This window comes from Rhamphochromis longiceps, linkage group LG9, assembly GCF_057381845.1.
Source record: "Rhamphochromis longiceps isolate RC_006_pf linkage group LG9, R_longiceps_female_GT1.1, whole genome shotgun sequence".
NCBI classification, from domain to species: Eukaryota; Metazoa; Chordata; class Actinopteri; order Cichliformes; family Cichlidae; genus Rhamphochromis; species Rhamphochromis longiceps.
Genome location: NC_140565.1, coordinates 17,432,779 through 17,453,399, shown reverse-complemented (window position 1 = coordinate 17,453,399; position 20,621 = coordinate 17,432,779). Strand labels below are relative to the sequence as shown.

Here is a 20,621-nt window from a genome sequence, read left to right as displayed (position 1 = left end):
CTTTCGGTTTCAAGGTTATTCCTCCAGTTCGCCATTCCTGCAGTGGACTTCCTGCGCGCCTTTTATCGCCGTTGTCACATTTTATAGTGCTTTATTGTTGTTGCTGTTTAGCATTAAAAAACAAAACAAGCACTTATTTTCGAGTGCACATGATGTTCGTTTAAGCGCAAAGTCAGTCCCACTTTCCACACCCCCTTCTTCTTTGCGAGCACTTTCACCCAGGAACTCGATATGCTCAAATTATAGACCTCGAGCTCCCTTCAAGAGTTGGGGGAGGCGGAGTTAAGACCGGACAGCGGCACCGAGGAGCTACTTCGTCGTTGTTTCTCTTGGAAAAGGAGGCAGAGCGGGGTTATGGGAGGAGGATTTGACCGACGTCGGATTATCAGAGATTAGCAGACTAGCAGTGCAGCAGCAGTGCCCGGCGCACAGGTGAGTATGTCGGTGCTGTTACTAGCTGCTTTGCTTCGTGTCCGGCATGCTTCACGCTGTGAGCTGCATGCAATGGAGCTCAGTTCGCATCGGTTTAAGATGTGCATATATCTCAGGTGCAGAAAAACTTCACTCTTGAAGGATTCGGGCAGAGTTTGTAAGGATTTCTGTCTCTTAATGCTGGCTGACCTGTCTGTGATATTCCTGCATGCTTCCTCTGGAATATGCATGCTACTGTCCTACTTAGTGCAGTTTGATCACGTCTGTTCGCTTCATTTTGAAGTAATAGCATCAGATCACCTCTTCCTTTTTTCTGTAAAGACCTAGTGGAGTCTAGATTTGTATAAATGATCACCACATTTGTTTAAACTTACATTTCTGGGACTTTACCGCGCGTAAAGCGTCACCTTGCACAGTAGTGTGGACAAAGTTCAAGTGGATATCAAGGTTAGCGTAGTTATTAATCGTAGACTTTAAAAAAGTTAGTTAACTGAAATTATTTTGTGAATTTTTACAACTAAGAAAACTATAATTTAGAAAAATAGAGAGATAATATGCATAGTTTTAGTTAGTTTGGTCAAAGTTTTGTTACACCTTTGCTGATGTGGACATTGATGGACATATTTCTAGAGACTGGGTGTCTATAAGACAGCTGCCTTAAAAAAATAAGACGTTTGTGTTTGTTGTAATACCTGTACTGATTTTCATAAGTCTTTACTCAGACATACAATAATAATTAAAAAGAGTAAAACTAATAAAAACTAAACCGAAACAAGGAAATCCACTCTGGAAACTAAACTGTTTTAAAAGCAAAAAGTCAAAAATGAGATAAATACTAATTAGAAAATGTGAAACTATAGTAACTTTGGTAGCCATGCATGAACTTTGCAGATGCATTAGCGGTGCACTATGAGAGAGGAATGCATGTGTTGTCTCTGCAGTCTGGAGTCATATAAACAAAGAAAAACCTGGAGGTCTAGCAGAGAGAGGAAAATGAGTGAAGGAGTGAGCATGGTGGCAGGCTGCTGGCTTAAAAATAAGAAGGTGGTGTTTTTTAAACGAGAAATGTTCCTTCTCCTTCAAATTAAAGGTTCCTTAGTTGCTCCTGTATCATCACAGTGTTGAATGAATAATTTTAACTTCCACGTTCTCCTGTTCTTTTCTTATTATAGACTTGGGAGTGGCACTTTACTTTCTTCACTATGGCTGAGACTAAGGGGAAATTTGACTTTGCCATCGACCGGGGTGGCACCTTCACCGATGTGTTCGCCCGGCTGCCCGATGGTTGTGAGAGAGTCCTTAAGCTGCTGTCCCGAGACCCCCAGAACTACAAAGATGCTCCCACTGAGGGGATCCGCAGAATCTTGGAGGAGGTAATGTTGTGCTGTCCACCTTCAGCCAAGGAAATATCAGGTTAATTGCTGTCATACTGGCTGTCATTTCACTGTTTTTATAGATTATTAATAAGCATGTATCAAAAAAAGCAGAATAGGCGGCTCAATGTGGAAACGATATGTAATATTGAGCAACACTACATTCATATCCATACATTATCTCTAGGGATAGCTGTATATGATGCTGATGTTTGCATTTCTTGACAGGAAACAGGGAAGGCGTATCCCCGCGATCAGCCTGTAGACACTTCTCTGATTGGCTGGATCAGAATGGGCACTACGGTAGCAACCAACGCGCTGCTGGAGAGGGAGGGAGAAAGGACGGCGCTCCTGGTCACAAAGGGATTCAAGGACCTGCTGCACATTGGCACTCAGGCCAGGCCAAAGCTGTTTGACTTGGTCTGTTTTTTCAGCCTGTACCAGTGATTGTACTGCATGTGGTGCTCATTAGTAGTGTGAGGCACGGCTTGTGTCTCTGCAAGGTTTAGTTATTATCTCGTTGTGCTCAGGCTTGTGGCAAGTACTGGAGTTTGCCCTGAGCTAGCTGTAGAGTTAACACATTAAGTGGTCGCTTATCTGTAAAGCTCAGGTTACGGATCAGTAAACTGTGGCTTACTGTGCTGTACATAGATTTTTTTTTTCTTTAACCTTTAAGGTCAGCAAAACACACCAACTAAACCTGATAAGCTTTTGCACCATAACACTCTGAAGCCTTAGCTGGTAAAAGCAGTTACTGTTATTGTTTATCACTTTCTGGCTCTTCCCAGTACATGCGCTTTGAGCTGGTATACCTTGTGTTTGCACGTGCGTAACAGGAGGTCGCGGTGCCTGACGTCCTGTACGAGGAGGTGATCGAGGTGGACGAGCGAGTCGTCCTCAGGCAAGATGGTTGTCAGCTGCCCAGAAAAGATCCCGAACGGATTGTCACAGGTGCGAGGGGCAGTTGTGCGCTCCCTTTACTGCTAATTTCTTCTGCCGTGTTAGCAGTATGTGGCTTCAGGTTTTTAGTCCATCCAGAATTGCCTAATATTATACCTTTTAAACATTAGCAGGTTATCAGTATCAGTGTGAGCCTTTAGCTAAAGCATTGTTGTTACTCCCAAAGATCTAATTTCCACATCTGAAAAGTGAACTGATGACTTCATGGGCTCAGTCACTGGTTTCATGCTATATTGTAAATTACTGGAGTCAGAAAGGAGAATCCTTCAGGTATATGCTCATGTCCCATTTCAGTACGCTTCATAAACTGCACTGCCAGTGGGAACGTGGAACAGTGGGTACGCCCATCTTTCACACTGACTGTGCCACTCCACAAAGCGTCGTGTGGTGCCTGTACAAACTGTGGAATCTTGTCAATCTAAACAGACTGAAAAATCATGAGGTTAATTAAACCAGTAATTCAGCTACCTCGACTTCCTTGAAAAACTGACAGCTATAACAAGCTAACAAGCACTAAATAGCCCATTATTTATACAATAATAATGCATTTGCCCAACAAGCAAAACAATGGTTCAAGTGCAAAATGCAGCTTTGCATTTTTAATGCAAAATGCAAAGCATGGCAACACATCTAATCTGTGGAAACACCTGGATGAAGCACAATGATTTTCTTTGGCATTGTGTGTAAATATTTTAAATATATAACAAAATATTTCAGGTGAGAGTTATGTTTTGAATTTATTTTTTCAGAGTGAGGAAAGTAATGAAAATAAGTTCTGTTGGCTATTGGTTCAAACATGGAAGCCTTAACTGACATAATTTCACTTAATCCCACTAATCCCTTTGTGTGTCTTTCCCAGGCAGTACTGGGGATTCCCTTGAGGTGTGGAAGGAGTTAGACTTGGAGCAAGTAGAAAAGGACCTGAGAGGAGTTTTGGCCCGTGGTATCACCAGTCTGGCTGTCCTTCTTCTGCACTCGTACACGTCAGTATTACAGCTTCTTTAATATTTACTCACGATCCTAGTCTGTTCTCTTGTCCTCTCCCAGTAACTTGCTTCCATTCTATAAATAAGACCTCGGTCTACCGACGTCATACCTCAGCAGCCTTATCTCTTATCTCGGTACCCAATAGTTCTCATTTTATGCTTTTTGTCACATGTCACACTGAAAGCCCAGACTTGGTGTTCTTTGCTTTAAGAAAAAGGTGATCAATGGACACTGAAGTGATAAGACAAACACATTATACTGCAGAACAAATTACGTAAGAGTTTAATGTTTCACTTGCTTTCTAGGATTACGTCTCTTTCTCTCTGTGCTTCAGATGGTCCGAGCATGAGAAAGCAGTGGGCTCTCTGGCTCGTCGCTTGGGCTTCAGCCAGGTGTCTCTTTCCAGTGAGGTCATGCCGATGGTGCGGGCGGTGCCTCGAGGATATACAGTCTGCGCCGATGCCTACCTCACACCCAAAATTCACCAGTATCTAAAAGGTTTCACCTCGGGCTTCAAGGATGGCCTGAAGGTTTGTTTTTCTCGCGCATCAGTCGATATGTTTCAGGGGTTGACAATTTTCAGAACTCTATTGTATGCATAAGTACTTTTCCTCTCAGTTAGACACTCTCCCACCACCCCTTTAAGTACCACCAGAGACAAACAGCAGCTCTCAACCATACAGCCCACATATAAATATGTACTTAACCACACCTTTAAACTAGTCTGAAAACATAAACCTCTCATGTCTGTGTGTCTTCAGGATGTAGATGTGTTGTTCATGCAGTCAGATGGAGGCTTGACTCCCATGGAGCAGTTCTGCGGTTCACGGGCTATTCTATCCGGCCCGGCGGGAGGTGTGGTGGGATACGCCATCACCTCTTACAGCCAGATGGAGAAAAAGCCTGTGATTGGCTTTGACATGGGCGGTGAGTGTATGTGGGAGCAAAGGAGACAACTGAGCATCTTCTGGATATTGTCTTGAAGTCTTTTTGTGTGATCTTCATACAGTTTGTTGTCTTCCATGTGCCACATCCAGGATTTGATATTTCTGATCCTATGGAGTAAAGTTACGCTTCTCTTTTGGGCAATGTTTTTAACTTTGGTTTTTATCTTTAGCTTTTCGTGCCTACATGCTCTCGTTTGTTGTTGTCTGCAGGAACGTCCACAGATGTGAGTCGGTATGCAGGCCAGTATGAGCATGTGTTTGAGGCTACCACAGCTGGAGTCACCCTGCAAGCACCTCAGCTGGACATCAACACTGTGGCTGCAGGCGGAGGATCGCGACTGTTTTTCAGGCAAGTTTGCACAAATTGTGTAACGGACGGTGGGACTAGCTCCATATTTGCAAGCAATCTTCTATAATACCAGTATAATGTGATGATGTGGTAATTGTGATATTACCCATTTTGACTTTGATTGTTTTATATTTTATTTATTTTCTTATTTAATGACTACTCTCTGTATTTATCTTCTTTCTAACCCTACCAGATCAGGGATGTTTGTAGTTGGACCAGAGTCTGCAGGAGCACATCCAGGACCAGCCTGCTACAGAAAAGGTAACAGCTTTTCCGTTATTCATGTTCTACTGTTGCCAGCTTTTCTTTCTTTCTTTCTTTCTTTCTTTCTTTCTTTCTTTCTTTCTTTCTTTCTTTCTTTCTTTCTTTCTTTCTTTCTTTCTCTCTCTCTTTCTTTCTTTCTTTCTTTCTTTCTTTCTTTCTCTCTCTCTTTCTTTCTTTCTCTCTTTCTCTCTTTCTCTATCTAGTGAACCATTAATTGTGCAGTTTCAGCTCTTTTTTTCCCCTTTTTCTCTTTTTTAAATCATTATACTGAGTCCAGCACCCACTGGCACGGAGCTTGTTCTCCTGTCCTGTTCCCGAGGTTAATCATCCGATTTATGCGTCAGAAGGCTGGAAATTGGCACGTCCAAAGTTGAGATGATATAACACAAACTTGCCTCATAGTTCTCAGTCAGAACTGTAAAGTGTGTTAACAAAAAGAAATCGGAGTCTTCTTTGTTGACGTTCCCTGTAGATTCATTGGTTAGCCTTAAGCTTCATTTCAGATACCACCATCCTCGGTGCCAAGTAAAGCACTGAACGCTAACGCTGACTCAAAACTCAGAACAATGGGGTTATTGAAAAACAGACCGAGACCTGATTCCCTGTCGGGTGCTGTGGTATTTTCCCAGGTGGACCTCTGACTGTGACAGATGCTAACTTAGCCCTGGGTCGTCTCATCCCTTCCTTCTTCCCAAAGATCTTCGGGCCCAAAGAGAATGAGCCTTTGTCCCTGGAAGAGACCACGAAGCATTTCCGTCAACTCACTGAAGAGATCAACGTCTTCCTGTCTTCAAACCAATCACAGGCACTGATATGTACTGGACTACTTTGTGGAGTAAGTTCAAATATTTATGATGATATTAGGTTTAAATACTCTTCGTGCTTTCATTTGAAGGCTGATGCTAATGGGGCCAACCACTCACACAGCAGACAATCAGAGATGAGCATGGAAGCGGTTGCCATGGGATTCATTCGTGTCGCCAATGAGGCAATGTGCCGGCCAATCAGAGCTCTCACACAGGTATGTTTGGTATTAAACTGTGTTTTCTACATTTCAGCATAAAAAATCATCTTGTTGTTCTCTCTCCCACTCATTTCCCACCTGCTCCACTCTTGCAGGCCAAAGGCCACGATACATCTCAGCATGTGTTGGCGTGTTTCGGGGGGGCAGGCGGTCAACATGCTTGTGCGATTGCCCGCTCTCTTGGGATGAAGACTGTCTTTATACATAAGTAAGGCTTCTAGATTCTGTTTCACTAGAGGTGAAAGACAGCTGAGAGCCACGGAGTGAGCAGTTGCCCGTGTTTATGATTTGCAGGTACAGCGGCGTGCTGTCAGCGTACGGTCTGGCTCTAGCAGATGTGGTGGAGGAGGTGCAGGAGCCGTGCTCTCTGCAGTACAAGCCGGCGTCCTTCAGTGAGCTTGATCAAAGGGTTGAGCAGCTATCCAAACGCTGCCACGATACACTCCGTGCACGAGGCTTCACCAGGTTAGAAACCACAAAACAATACATGGGCTGGGGTCAAGCACATCTGTAAGACTCCAGGCATGCTAGTCAACTTTCAAAGCTAAACCGCATACTGCAGCTTTTACAGCAGCATGGCTTTATAGCAGAAGAGTCTGGATGTTAAACTGGTGTGCCTGCAGTCCAGTATCTGCTTTCTTCCGGTCCCAGATGTTTACACACTATTGTTAAAAGAAGAGGAGGTGCTACTCAGTAGTAAACATGGCTGTGTCCCACCTCTTTTGAGACGTGTAGCTGTTATAAAAATCAGAATTTGCTGATATTTTTGTAAAAATGGTTCATTTTCTCAATTTCTCGCTTTAAAAATTTGATATGTGATATGTTCTATTTTGAATAAAATATGAGCTTATGAGATTTGCAAATCTTTGCATTCTGTTTTTAGCTTTATTCTGCACAGGGTCCCAACGTTTTTGGAATCGGGGGTTGTATATAAAATTCTTAAATCCACAGAATAAAGTGAAGTATGAATATGTGTGAAACAAGTAGAGGTGACTATAAAAGTTTCTGTCCATTCAATTCGGATATGCATAATTTAAAGGATGAATGTTAAGGAGGCACCAACTCATTTAAAGATTTAAAAGCAAATAATAAAATGAAAAAGGGACTTTGTGGCCTTGCTTACATTTTGTTAAAGTGAAAAAAGCAAAGACGTGAATGTTAAGAAGTCATGATGTTTGTTGAACAATCGTAGCCGCTAGACTAAACTAGTCTTGTTTGTCGTCCGCTTCAGCGGTCAGATAACCACCGAGGTTTTCCTCCACATGCGTTACGAGGGCACGGACTGCGCTCTCATGGTTACCGCTGCCGGATACCCCAGCAACGCCCGGTCCTGTAGAGCCGGAGACTTTCGTAGTGCCTTCACCAAACGGTTTGCTCCTCTTCTCTTTACCCATTCATGTCCTGAGCTTCTGGCTGCTACATGTTTTCGCTTTCAGAGGGCTAAATCACTGCTGCGTACACTTTGTTTATATTTTTGGCTGTTGTTGTTCATCTTCTTTTATCTTTAGGAGAAAATATTACATGACATTTGTACACAGGACCCTTGATTTCTTACTCCTCCTCTTAACTCTTTTTTTTCCTTCTTCTTATTACAGTTATCTGAAGGAGTTCGGGTTCACCATCCCAGACAGACCCATCATGGTGGATGACATCAGAGTGAGGGGTTGTGGGCAATCTGGTATTACATCAGTTTACAAAGCAGAAATGGGACACAGACAGGCCAAACCAGCCACGGTAAATGGAGTCACTTACCGGGTACCACATATATCACTTATCAGACATGATCACACGCAGGCAGTCTCACCAAGGCCTGAAGGAAAAACGATCAAACCTGGGCCGCTGCATGGTCACCGGCTCAAGCTGTGACCACGTCTGAGTTTTTAGAAGCTGAAAAAAAAGAGCCTTTAATAAAACAAAGGTGGTTACCAGCAGGTGAACATAAAAAAGCAGCATGGGAGAAGTGGGAGATGTTCACAGACAAATGTTCTGTTCCATCATTGTAATATTGATGTTTTACCTAAACTTGTGGGCACATTTATTTCATGTCACTCTGTTTCTGCTCTTCTGTGTAGATAACCAAGTGTTACTTCGAGGGCGGTTACGTCGACACCAGTGTGTATCTATGGGAGGAGCTGCCGTGTGGTCACAGCATCCAGGGACCAGCCATCATCATTGACAAAAACAGGCAGGCATTTGCTTTTTGCTGACAACTACCAAATTAAACATATCTAAATAATGTTTTATATTCTTTATGCTCTCCTTTTTGCATTTTTTGAACTCAGGACATTAAAATCTATTTAAATTAAGCAAATTAAACCTCTGCGTTATCAGTTGAGGTCCTTGTTTCAGCAGTTTTTACTTCTGTGGATGTGATTTTTAATTTCCTGTGCTGATTTTGAAATGTATTGTACTTTGTACATGATTTGCTCCGGTTTCCTCCATCAGCACCATCCTGGTGGAGCCCTGTTGTGAGGCTCGTCTGACAGAAGGTGGTGACGTTTGCATGACGGTAGGCTCAGACCCTCACTGCGCCCTCGGCACTGAGCTCAACACAGTGCAGCTCTCCATCTTCTCCCATCGCTTCATGAGCATCGCGGGTATGCCAGCATGCAAAATCAGATGAGGAAGAAGGTTGTTGAAGAGTATGAACTTCCTGTTTACCTCTTCTGTCTTCCCCTACAGAGCAGATGGGCAGAGTTCTGCAAAGAACCTCCATCTCCACGAACATCAAGGAGCGACTTGACTTCTCCTGTGCTGTGTTTGGACAGGATGGAGGTCTGGTGTCCAACGCACCTCACATCCCCGTCCACCTGGGAGCCATGCAGGAGACTGTCCAGTACCAGGTGAGGCACGAACAGTCCAGCCATGTGTGAGTGAGTTTTTCTTAGTGTGGCCATACACGTTGAATGACAAAAGGATGTTGTTTTTTTTCTTCTGTGAGCAGCTCAGATCACTTGGGAATAAGCTCAAAGAAGGGGATGTGATTTTGAGTAACCACCCATCTGCTGGGGGCAGCCATCTCCCAGACCTCACAGTGATCACACCGGTCAGTCCACCACGCTTTTCAACACTATTTCTTCCCTCAAATTCTTCTTCTATTCTTTCCTCATTGCCTTTTTTCTCTCTTGTTCAGGTGTTTAGAAAAGGAGTGAGCGGCCCTGTGTTCTTTGTGGCCAGCAGGGGGCACCACGCCGACATAGGTGGCATCACTCCAGGCTCCATGCCACCCCATTCCACTTCCCTTCAGCAGGAGGGCGCTGTCTTCACTTCCTTTAAGCTTGTCACGGGTGGGGTCTTCCAGGAAGAAGGTAAGTGAGGAGGAGACGAGTCAGGACCTGAATGTGACACACTTCTGAAAGGAGAGAGCATAGAAAATCAAGAGATGACACTTAACTTAAGATAAAGAGTCATTCTTTGGCACTTAAAGGACTCTTTGTTTTTAAAATTACTAGTAAATAATAGTTGTTGTTTTTTTTATTGCTCTGTTGACAATTTTATTTTATTTTTTTAGCATTCATTTTGTTTTCTAGACCCCTTACTTCCTCTCCCATCTCTCTGTATCAGCTGTAACTGAAGCTCTGATAGCTCCAGCCCAATACCCAGGCTGCTCTGGGACTCGAAATCTCCATGACAACCTGTCAGACCTGCGGGCTCAGGTGGCGGCCAATCAGAGAGGGAGCCAGCTGGTGGGAGAGCTGATTGACAGTTATGGACTTGCTGTGGTTCAGGCCTACATGGGATACATCCAGGTAAACTGTTGCTACAAGCAAAAATTTAAAGAAGAAAAATTTGATTTTTTGCCCCTCAAAAGGTTGATGATTTCAAATCTCAGTGACCTTGACCTGAAGCACAGAGGTCAAGATTTCTGAAAATCTTGTGAATGCAATAACTTGAGAACAAGGCGATGAGGGGTAGCACTGGTGGCCGCAAGTATTCTTATTTCTGAAAAGTATGGGCTATGAGGGTGTTGTAAAGCCTCTGTGCATTTTAGAGCAACGCAGAACTGGCGGTGAGGGACATGCTGAGAGACTTTGCACGGCGGCGGCGGCAGGAGACGGGCTCCTTGGAGGTGGAGTCAGAGGATTTCATGGACGACGGAACACCAATCAGACTGCGGGTTCAGATTAATGAAGAAGAGGTGAGGAGGAATCGTAACACAGCATATTTATTAGTTTGCAAAGCTGGGATAGAAACCGCTCTTCAAGAAGGACTGTGATTGGTTAAATGTGTGAACCTCCTTCTTTACAGGGCAGTGCGGTGTTTGACTTCACAGGGACAGGAACAGAGGTGTGGGGGAACTGCAACGCTCCACGGGCCATCACCCTGTCTGCACTTATCTACTGCCTGCGCTGCATGGTTGGACAGGACATCCCCCTCAATCAGGTAAAAATCCAGTTCTAGGAGCTCTTGGCTCACTTTGAATAACTCGTGGTTTGAATGTTGGTTGTAATTTTTGGGGCGGGGGGCTATCGTGATTCATCTGGGCTGCTTTTTTGACCACCTTTCTTTTCCCATGTTTAGGGTTGCCTCGCACCCATCAATGTCATCATCCCTCCTGGGTCCATCCTCCAGCCTTCCCAGAATGCAGCTGTGGTTGGAGGAAACGTGCTCACATCCCAGAGAGTGGTTGATGTGATTTTTAAGGCGTTTGAGGTGTGCGCGGCCTCACAGGTAAATGATATTCCAAAATATGTTTGCAAAAATGCATGTTTCTACTGTGAAGCTTGACTGATGAAGCATACATTTGATAGCTATGTACCGCTTTTCGACTGTTGTATGTTTTCCACCTGTAGAGTAAACAACTTGTTGACATGGTGTGAAACACAATGCGTTGGCATTCAACTGACTAGTTAATGGCGTTTTGTTTATTTCGCTCCTTCCATTAGGGCTGTATGAACAACATTTCATTTGGAAGTGAGAAAATTGGTTATTATGAGACAGTTGCTGGAGGAGCTGGGGCAGGGCCGGGCTGGAACGGGCGGAGTGGAGTTCATACTCACATGACAAACACCCGCATCACTGACCCAGAGATTCTGGAGAAGAGGTGGGATATAAGTTGACGATTTGTGTCGTGTGATGATATCATTTCTGTTATTCATCTGAATGCCGTCTGTGTCCTTCTGATGTTCAGGTATCCAGTGGTTTTAGAGCAGTTCTCTCTACGGCCCGGCTCAGGGGGTGCAGGGAAATACTGCGGTGGAGACGGTGTGATTCGTAAACTTCTGTTCAGGAACAAGGTTGTTCTGTCCGTACTGACAGAGAGGCGATCCACTCGCCCCTATGGCCTCCGGGGTAAATTTTCAATATCAAAGCCTGATGACAGTCCCAATGTCCTCTACAATTTTAAAAAAAAAGTCTAAATGCTCACATTTTCCTTACTTAATCTTAAAAAATGTAATCTTTTGTTGGCGGTCAGGGGGAGATGATGGTGTAGCAGGGCTGAACCTCCTCCACAGAGCTGAAGGCAGAGTCCTCAACCTGGGAGCCAAGACCAGTGTCAGCCTTGACCCCGGGGTAAGGCTGTGCACGTGTGAAGCACCGTCGTGCTTTAGTGTACTTATAATGACACTACACAGAAAAAATGCCAGCCCAGAATAACTATATACAAGATGGCCGTAGCATCCAAGTCTGAAAACAACAGAAAGTTGAAGCCAGCGGCCATCAGTGGGCTCTGGTTGCAAAAAGCAATCTAAATCTATATCTGAGGTGTCTTGAATTATTGATTTCTATAGGAAAATGAGCTTACTTCTTGTTTACTGTAAACTCATGAAAAATACATTTGTCTCTTGTTACAATTTTTATTTTTATTAGTTTTTAGATTATTTTGGGGTCATTTTGCCTTCATTAGATACTGAAGCAAGGAAGATAGACAGACAAGAAAGAAGGGGGAAGTCACTGAGCAATTTAGATAAAAGTGGCAGAACTGAAACGGGTTAAACTTAAGGACATGGCTTTATTGTGGTTGAAAAACCATCAATTATTATCATGGAGGCAACATCAATTGTTTTGGTGGTTTTTAAGCCTTGTGTTTAGCAGGGTTGGCCACTTCCAAGTTAAAGGAAGTAGGACAGGAACACCCAGAGTCCAGTTTCCTCTTGGAAGTGGAAATGAAGCAGGTGGAGGGCTCGGATGGAGATCGGGAGGAAGTGGGTCATATGAATGGGAGCCTGAAAGGCAGAATGACAGAAGAAGCTACTCGGTTCACAAAAGGCTGGAAAGAAATGACAACATGAGAAAGCAGTGCAGGCAGATTAGTGATGCATTTAAAGCCAGAACTGCGCAGCTATCTTAAATTATAATTCACTTTGATATTAAATAACAAGCTAACGTTGGTGAATCAAAAATGTGCTGATAAACAAATTGTATGCACCAGAGAAACTGAACATCTGTCCAGTCAGAGCAGAGATGTCAAACCTATATTACATCATGGGTCACGTACAGCCCACTTTAGTGTTAAGTGGTCCAGACCAGTGAACATTCCCTATTTGTCACTGCACAGAAGCAACTGCACATTGAATCCTGGAGATATCTTAACATAAGAAAAACAACTGCAGTTACAACAGTATGTCGTTTTTCTACACTATGGAGACTCCTGACTTAAAAATACAGTTTAAACTCCAGAATTTATGCCCTTCGCATTTTTTCCAAAGCAGTCCAGTGGGCTGGATTGGAGTCTTTGTAAGGCATATTCTGACACCCCTATCTTAGAAAGCCTTTGTTTCCAACTGTAGGCTGAAGAACAAAATAATTGCGCCCACCTGTTACACCCCTAATAATGCATTACTTTACTTTAACATGAAATGGCACACTGGCCATGAAGACCAAAATCATTGCTTGGGTTGGGTATAAACATGGAAACCAAGCCTTAAGTAACACCTAGAGGAGCTTCGTTTTGTGGTACTTCTGTTGCTTCATCATAGCTTTTGTGTTTGTGTGTGTCCCCAAACAGGACATGTTCTGCCTCTACACCCCTGGAGGAGGTGGATATGGAAAAGAAGAGGAAGCAAACAATAGGCCTCAGACCAAGCGAAGGCGCTTGAATGAGACATTCTCCGAGAGGGGTAGCATCTTTGAATACAGAATGGCACAAGAGGGAGTGTGAAAAGACGTGAGAAAAGGAGGAAGAGTTAAGACAGTTTTGTCATTGTACTGCAAAATATTTGCGAGACACATACTGAGTAAAAAGGATTTCAAGCCTACATGCAGGCTGTCAGAATTTCAGATTTTTACTTGAACACCATTAAAAGATTTTTTTTTTTTGCAGTGTCCGTGTTTAAAAGATGCAGCACATGTGGCGTGTTACACAGACAGACTGTGCTTACATTTGCAGGGAAGTTGGCTAAATACTAATAACTCAGGCTGGGTCTGTCCTCACCAGACTAAATATGCCATCAAAGGACCTTTGTAACGGACATACAGTTGTTATATGTCGCATATCCATCGCTCTGTTCTTATACTGAATCTACTCAGTAGTTTTAATGTTTAGTTCCATTTGATGCTTTTTCAAAAAGCATTAATTTAGACCTCAAAGAGTCTTTTTTTTGTCTAATATCGATTTCAAGATGTTTTTCTTGTCCTAACAAATCAGACAAATAAACTCTATTTCTACTAAAAAGATTTTTTTTGCACCATAGCAGTCACACACACACACACAGATTTACTCAAAATTTCAAATGACACGACATTGTGTCGCACAAACTTCACTCATGAGGACAGTTTAAGCTTCGAATGCATTGAAACTAAACTGAATTGTGATCCAGGCACGTGCAGGCTCAAATTATTTGACCTGGATCGTGGATAGTTAATGAAAATAGTTCGATTAGGATAACTTCTGACATGCCACAAAAAAAATCCCAGGATTGTTGAATGTGTTGGTGCGGGGTGGGGGCTTGTCCCTGTTTAAAGTGTTGTCCCCTCCTCCCATCTCTGGGTCAGGAATGATCGTGGAGCAGAGCAGGAAGGATAGTGAGGGAGTGCAGGCATGCGTATGCAGCAGATAAAGAGATAGTGGTCACTGCAGGGGAGGCAGCAGGAGGCTGACGGCTGCTGGACGATTGATGCAAATCAGCTCTGTGTGTGTGTGTGTGTGTGTGTGTGTGTGTGTGTGTGTGTGTGTGTGTGTGTGTGTGTGGATATAGCTGTGCTAGAAACTCCCATTATGGAGGCCGTGGACTGTGGATCAAAGAAAGCTTCCTTGTTTCTGGATTACAATTCCTGTGATAAAACAATCTCTCTGCTGCTGCTGCTTGGCCCACTCTGTCTTTTCACCTTATCCACTGGCTTATTATCAGTATTAACTTTAGGAAAGTACTAAAGATAAAAAGAAATGAGAGAAGCTAGATTCACAAAATACAAAGAAAAGGGGGGGGGGGGGGGAGAGTATTTAAAGACACATAAATGTTACACTCACACTCCGTCACACCAGTCAAAGCAGTCAGATGTGTTGGCATCACTAGAACAGCTTAAAAAAAAGTCTGTCACCAAAAATACCCACAAAAAAACTGTTTGCATAAAAAAGATTGGAGAAGCTCAAAGACACACGCTAGAAAAAAATATTTCATTGCAAATCCCCAAAAGCTGATTGATTGCAAATATTTAAGTGCATTGCCATTTAGTTTTTCAATTGATACATTTGTTTCTCATATAGTAAATAAAGTAATAATAATGACAAATTAATTTCTTGGCAGTTTCAAAACAGTCAAGGACAGCTTATAGCACAAAAATAACAAAAACAATATAAAAAGATTTTAAATCACGAGGCTGAGCGTGAGGTACTTAAGTGTTTTTTCTTTTTCTTTTACTCCCATGCAATTTCAAGTAGGAATTTCAAGTTAATTTATTTAAATATTTCAATAATGTCATTTTTACAACCTTCACTTACATAACAATACATTCAAACAAGCCTCATCCATCAGTCATATGGTATTCGCATATGTAAATTCAGTGTAATTTGTGATGATGTAACACTCAGAAGACATTCTGCTGTTCTTTTTATTTTGAGGTGACACAAAATACCTGAGGTTAAATAGGTTGGCTTGTAGCAGACCAGCTACACCGCTGCTTTATATATAAAGGGCATCAGAAGATTTATTCACAAAATAATCATGAAAAAAAATAGCTTGTTATTTTCACGTGACTAGCCTAAGCTTTATATTTAAAAATTTTGATTCTCAAAATACAAAAGTTCTGAATTTTTTTTTTTAAAGTAACAGAAACCATCATCTAAAACCAGTGATCCTGCATATAAAGAAAACATGCTTACCAGCCACTTCATTAGGTACACCTATTGAACTTTTCATTAATACAAATCTGCTAATCAGACAGCAGCAACTCAGTTTATTTATTTATATAGACATGGTCAAAATGACCTGCAGAAGTTAGAAAGATTAGACTTAATTGACTAATTTAATTGACTTTGATCACTCCACGGTTGGTCCCAGACTGGCTTGTCTGAGTATTTTAGAAACTGCCGATCCACTGGGATTTTCCCACACAACCATCTCTAGGGTTTGCACAGTAGTCCAAAAACAGGGGAAATATCAAGTCAGTGGCAGGAAAGGGGGAAAAAAACAGTTACTGAATAACTACTCATTACATCCAGGGTATGCAGAAGAGCATCTCTGGGTACAAAAACTGCTGATCCTTAAAGCAGATGAGAAACGGCAGAGGAGTACCACACCAGGTGCCACTCCTGTCAGGTAAGAACGGGAAATTGAGGATACAATTTGCAAAGGATCACCAAAATTGTACAATAGAAGATTGTAAGAATGTTTGATTTGATGAGGCTTGATTTCTGCTGCAACATTTGGATGTCAGAGTTGGAATCTTGGATTAAAATAAAACAAAACTTAAAAGCATGGATCCATCCTGTCTTGTATCAACAGTTCAGGCTGGTGCTGGTCATCTAATAATGTGGATGATATTTCTTTTAGTCACCCAGATATGAACGGAGAATTGTTTAAATGCCACAGCCTACCCAATGTCCTCAGATGACCTGGACAGTAACTAGATCTCAGTCAAACAGAGCATATTTGGGATGTAGTGGAATAGGAGATTTGCATCATGGATGTGCAGCTGACAAATCTACAACTGTGTGATTAGCTTCATGTCAATATGGATAAAAATCTCTGGAGAAATGTTTCCAGTTCCTTATTGAATTGAAGGAAACTCAAAACACAACGTGGGGTCCCACCCACTGCTAATAAGGTGTACCTAATAAAGTGGCTGCAGAGTGTAAATAAACATAAATAGTGCAACCACAATACGGCATATTCATGTAAAGTTAGCAGGATTTTGCACTTAACAGCGTAATTGTTATACAGCCTCACAAAACACTGAACAGCACTGTTAATATAAACATTTTATTTACATACCCTGTTAAACTCCAGAACATTCTTTGGATACCCAAAACTTTTGAGCTGACCTACTCAGTACTGTAAAAAAAGAAATCACAGTAAAATGTCAGAAAACTAACAAAACATTCACTTGTCAAGGTAAGGAGACTTTTAAAAGCAGCTTCCTATAAAAGATGATTGTAATGGCATTTAAAATAGTGCAAAATAACCAGCAGTGCAAATTCTGCAGGAAATGATTCAGTTTGAGGTACGTTTTGGCTGTCAGGATGTGAAAAATAGTCTCCAGTGTCATGACAAGCTGTCAGATTCTCAGATTATATCACTTGAACTGAGTTCAGACTAAAACAAAGATATTACAAAAATTACACTGTCTCCAGAAATCTTTTGTTTTCTTCCCAGTACAGATTTCCTTTCCCCTTACACACAATGACAGAAAAAAAGAGTAAACAAGGCCAATGCCACCATCAATAGAAGCATCACAGACGTACATGAACAAATGGTATCTCTTGGTATCTATCATAATTTAGATGTAGGCACTGATCTGTGCACTGTCGCACCATAAAGACAAAGATGCAATGTCTTCATTTACTAACTCTACAGTGTCAGTCTTTAGCTCATATTTACTGCATAGGCCTTGTAGTCCAGTTCTTTGTGGCTTTGTATGTGTAATACATTCAGTAGTCACAATAGGTAGAAAACATTAAAAAAATGATAATAAAGGTTAAAAAAAGAAGCTTGTATATGCAAATAAAGAAACAGTGCAAACTATAGGTGCAGTGCAATGACTTTACACAGTTTCACTGAAAGACTGAGGTAGATACTCGTTTTGTTGTACAGTTATAAAAGGTTTTCTTTCAGTGAAGCCATGTAATACTCCATACACTTTCTTTTTTTTTTTTTAATTGCAACATAAAAACACTTTCATCTCCTGATAAAACTCTGAGTCAATTGATAACATTGTCTACAGCTCAGCGAGTTTTGTTTTTTACATTTATTGTAGTATTTCTTGAGTTTGTGGAAGTGGCAAACAAAATATAGTTCCTTTATGGATCTTGGTGTGCATCCAGTTGTTTGTCATTGTGGTTTTGTATCCTGTTTGAGTGACAGTAATACTCAGTATTGATGGTACCGGTTGAGAGGAGCCCCGTTCTGCAAAGAGTACTGACCGGGCTGCTGATAGTGTGGGTGAGAGTTTTGACTGGCTGGTACCAGCACATCAAACACGCTCTTATTTGGAGGTACAGATTGCAACATGTTGTCCAGGTCCATGAGTAAAGGAGGGGCTCTCACTGAAACTTGTCTAGTGGGGAGGATGGGCCAGTATGTATGGCCCAAGAAGTGACTTTGTGTCATGGGAGAGCTACCATAGCCGTAGATGGGTAGCCCACTGTGCAGGGGCATGAGAGGACCCCCGTTGAAACGCATGCTAGGTGGGGCAACGACATTAGGGGGTGCATATTTAGCGTAGGAGGTGGGGAGCTCCCATGGAGGTGGTACAGTTTCCCGTCTGGCTGATTTTTGCAGTGGTGGCCTACAAATATCTCCCCCTGCTTCCACATCAGGAGGAACACGCTTCCCAGTTACTCCTTTCCACTCTTCATCAGATGAAGACGAGGAAGAGGAGGACGTGGAGGCTGGGCTTGCAGAGCTGGCAGAGGCACTCCGAGCAGAGGAGGTGTAACGATGTTGCGGAGCCGGTGAAGGCCGAGCCCGAGTCACCTCACCCCAGCAGTCCCCTGAAGCCATATCTAAATCCCCAGAGGCACTGATTGGCCTCAGGCTGTGTAGCAGGGAGTCGATCGCGAAGGACGAATCCAGCTTAGGTCTGTACAAGTCATCCTGCGGTGGGAAAGAGTTTCCAGAAGATGTGGGAGGGAGCGAGGTCACAGGTTCAGGGGGCGCCTCAGACTCAGGCTTGTGTCCCTGCATGATGTAAGGAGCCAGATCCTGAGCAAAGATGGTTTCATCCTGGCGGGACACGGCCGTGTTCTGCCTCTTGAGAAGCTCCAGAGGAATGCGGCTCAGCTCCACTGCCCAGAAATTGCCTTTGCCCTGTGGCTTACCTGGGTCTTTCAATACCTACAAGGTGGAGGAAGGATGGACAGAAATATTAGTGCTTGCCTGGACAACCTAGTCTGACAGGACTGGCAACCTAATAATTATCACAACACAAGTGATTTAAAGTGGGTTCTAGGTTTTAATAGAAAGACTCCAGTGGTGTATTTCTACAGGAGTAGGTTGTTTTTTAGTTTTTTTCTCTGTTTAATGATCATTACATAACATTTTACCATACAAACCTTAACAAAGCAGTCATATGAGGAAAGGTTGTGTCGCACAGAATCTCGCCAGCCTTTGTAGTTTCCTTTGAAAAATGGAAAGAGGGTACTGATCTCCTTGAGGATCTAAAATTTAAACAAATATCAGCATTAAAGTCTGAACCAACACACACACACCAGCATCACAGATTTTCGTTATATGGTCACTATATTAACTGCAATCCATGCTTGCGTAAAAACAGCTCGGTGAAACTACAAATTTCAACGAAGGATTTGGATTTTTATACTCATTGAACTTAAAATTGAAACAAATTGAAAATACGTTTTCCATCTGGTACAAAAAGTGAATGGAGCCCCCATTTGAAGCCTAATATTGGAATGTACTGTATATCTTATCACTGTTTCTGATACAGATCTGCGTCTGGTTCCACTGCAGTCCAGCCTTATCTCAGCAAACCAAGAAGGGAACGGGTAGAAGTCACTCAAGTGTCACGACGATGTGGCTGTTTAGTGTCACTTTAGGAACTGTAAACGATCTTCTCAGACAGATTGTAGAAATTTCGCATAAAACTCTAATGGAGTCTACTCTAAATACACGACGCAGTGATGGATTTGCTTCTGCTGATGAAATAAGTGACGATCATAAGCGGCACCGTGCGTAAAACACCGCGCGCGTCGTCTACTCACAAATGCCAAACTCCGGCAGCATTTACACAGTTAACACATAAAAGCATTAGTTTTATCATTACCTCCGCTAACGTCAGCTTCTTCTCTGGAGACCTCTGGATGACCATAGCGATCATTGCAAGATAGGAATACGGAGGTTTTGGATACCTCTGGTAGTTCTTTTTCTTCCCATTGCCGGCATTTCTTTTCTCCCGTTCACTTTTCCACATGTCCTGCGTTTCATCCTGCTTAAACTGTCCATCTTGATCATTCGGGTTTAAAGATCCAGGCGCTTCCTCTTTATCCATGAATCCCGTGGCGCCGGTGAGGTGTCCGGGGCGCTCCGTTGGTTCCTCCGAGCGCGGCAGCTGCTGGGGAGGCATCGGATCCGTGAGGTAAGGCCAGTATTGGGCCGGTGAGCTCCACGGCGCTACGCCGCTGGGAGAAAAACTCTGCTGCTCATTTCTGTGGAAGTCAAGTTGATGGTCGAGAAGTTCTCCTAGGTGGGATGAAGCGATCGGTGCCAAGAGACTCTGCCCCGGCCAATGCTTTGTCATGCTGATCAGTCAGGGGAGGAATATCGCTCTGCACGTAGAGGGGGAGGAGGTCAAAGAGTCGGTCCTTAACTTCTGGCAGACTGCTGGCTCCAGGCTGACTATTTGAAGAGCAAACAATTAACAGTTTCATGTAAATCCCGCTGCGTAATCGGGGGGATGCGTTATCTGAAAGCAGAATGACTGATCGGCCCTGGGGGCTGGGCTGGGTCTGTGTGCGAAGAGGGGAGAGAAAGACAGGGCAAAACTGTAAACCACCCATACGATACCTTATCAACACGCCGACATGCAACATAGTGATTCCACAACTACTTTAAAATCTCTGTTTACAAGATTCGTGGATGGAGACTTTAAATGTTTGGGGAACACATCTACATTAATACAAGTCTGGCTTTACACAATTACACATTTTAGTCTTATCGTACACTTTTTTA

General features: G+C 42.8%; 2 protein-coding genes across 3 annotated transcripts; one reads left to right on the top strand and one right to left on the bottom strand.

The window, feature by feature from the left end:
* The first annotated feature begins 221 nt into the window (after positions 1-221).
* On the top strand, positions 222-14,079 carry oplah (5-oxoprolinase, ATP-hydrolysing). Of its 2 annotated transcripts, XM_085418561.1 has the most exons (28): positions 222-432; positions 1,605-1,805; positions 2,034-2,225; positions 2,642-2,756; positions 3,625-3,748; positions 4,087-4,282; positions 4,514-4,679; positions 4,910-5,048; positions 5,242-5,309; positions 5,942-6,117; positions 6,208-6,333; positions 6,432-6,544; positions 6,631-6,801; positions 7,568-7,705; positions 7,932-8,070; positions 8,409-8,521; positions 8,782-8,933; positions 9,019-9,179; positions 9,281-9,382; positions 9,470-9,644; positions 9,901-10,085; positions 10,328-10,474; positions 10,585-10,719; positions 10,858-11,007; positions 11,223-11,380; positions 11,468-11,628; positions 11,753-11,850; positions 13,286-14,077. In XM_085418561.1, the coding sequence occupies exons 2-28, from the start codon at positions 1,635-1,637 to the stop codon at positions 13,436-13,438; spliced, it is 3,924 nt and encodes a 1,307-aa protein (XP_085274687.1). In that variant the 5' UTR covers positions 222-432; positions 1,605-1,634; the 3' UTR covers positions 13,439-14,077. The 2 variants fall into 2 exon arrangements, with proteins under 2 accessions (XP_085274687.1, XP_085274688.1); XM_085418562.1 differs by lacking the exon at positions 222-432 and having other exon boundaries at positions 1,609-1,805; positions 13,286-14,079.
* Positions 14,080-16,683: 2,604 nt separating this feature from the next.
* Positions 16,684-20,336, bottom strand: foxh1 (forkhead box H1). The gene is made up of 3 exons (XM_085418560.1): positions 19,717-20,336; positions 18,989-19,093; positions 16,684-18,770 (listed from the first exon to the last, which is right to left on the bottom strand). Exons 1-3 carry the CDS (start codon positions 20,188-20,190, stop codon positions 17,805-17,807), a joined length of 1,545 nt encoding a protein of 514 aa, XP_085274686.1. The 5' UTR covers positions 20,191-20,336; the 3' UTR covers positions 16,684-17,804.
* Positions 20,337-20,621: the final 285 nt, after the last annotated feature.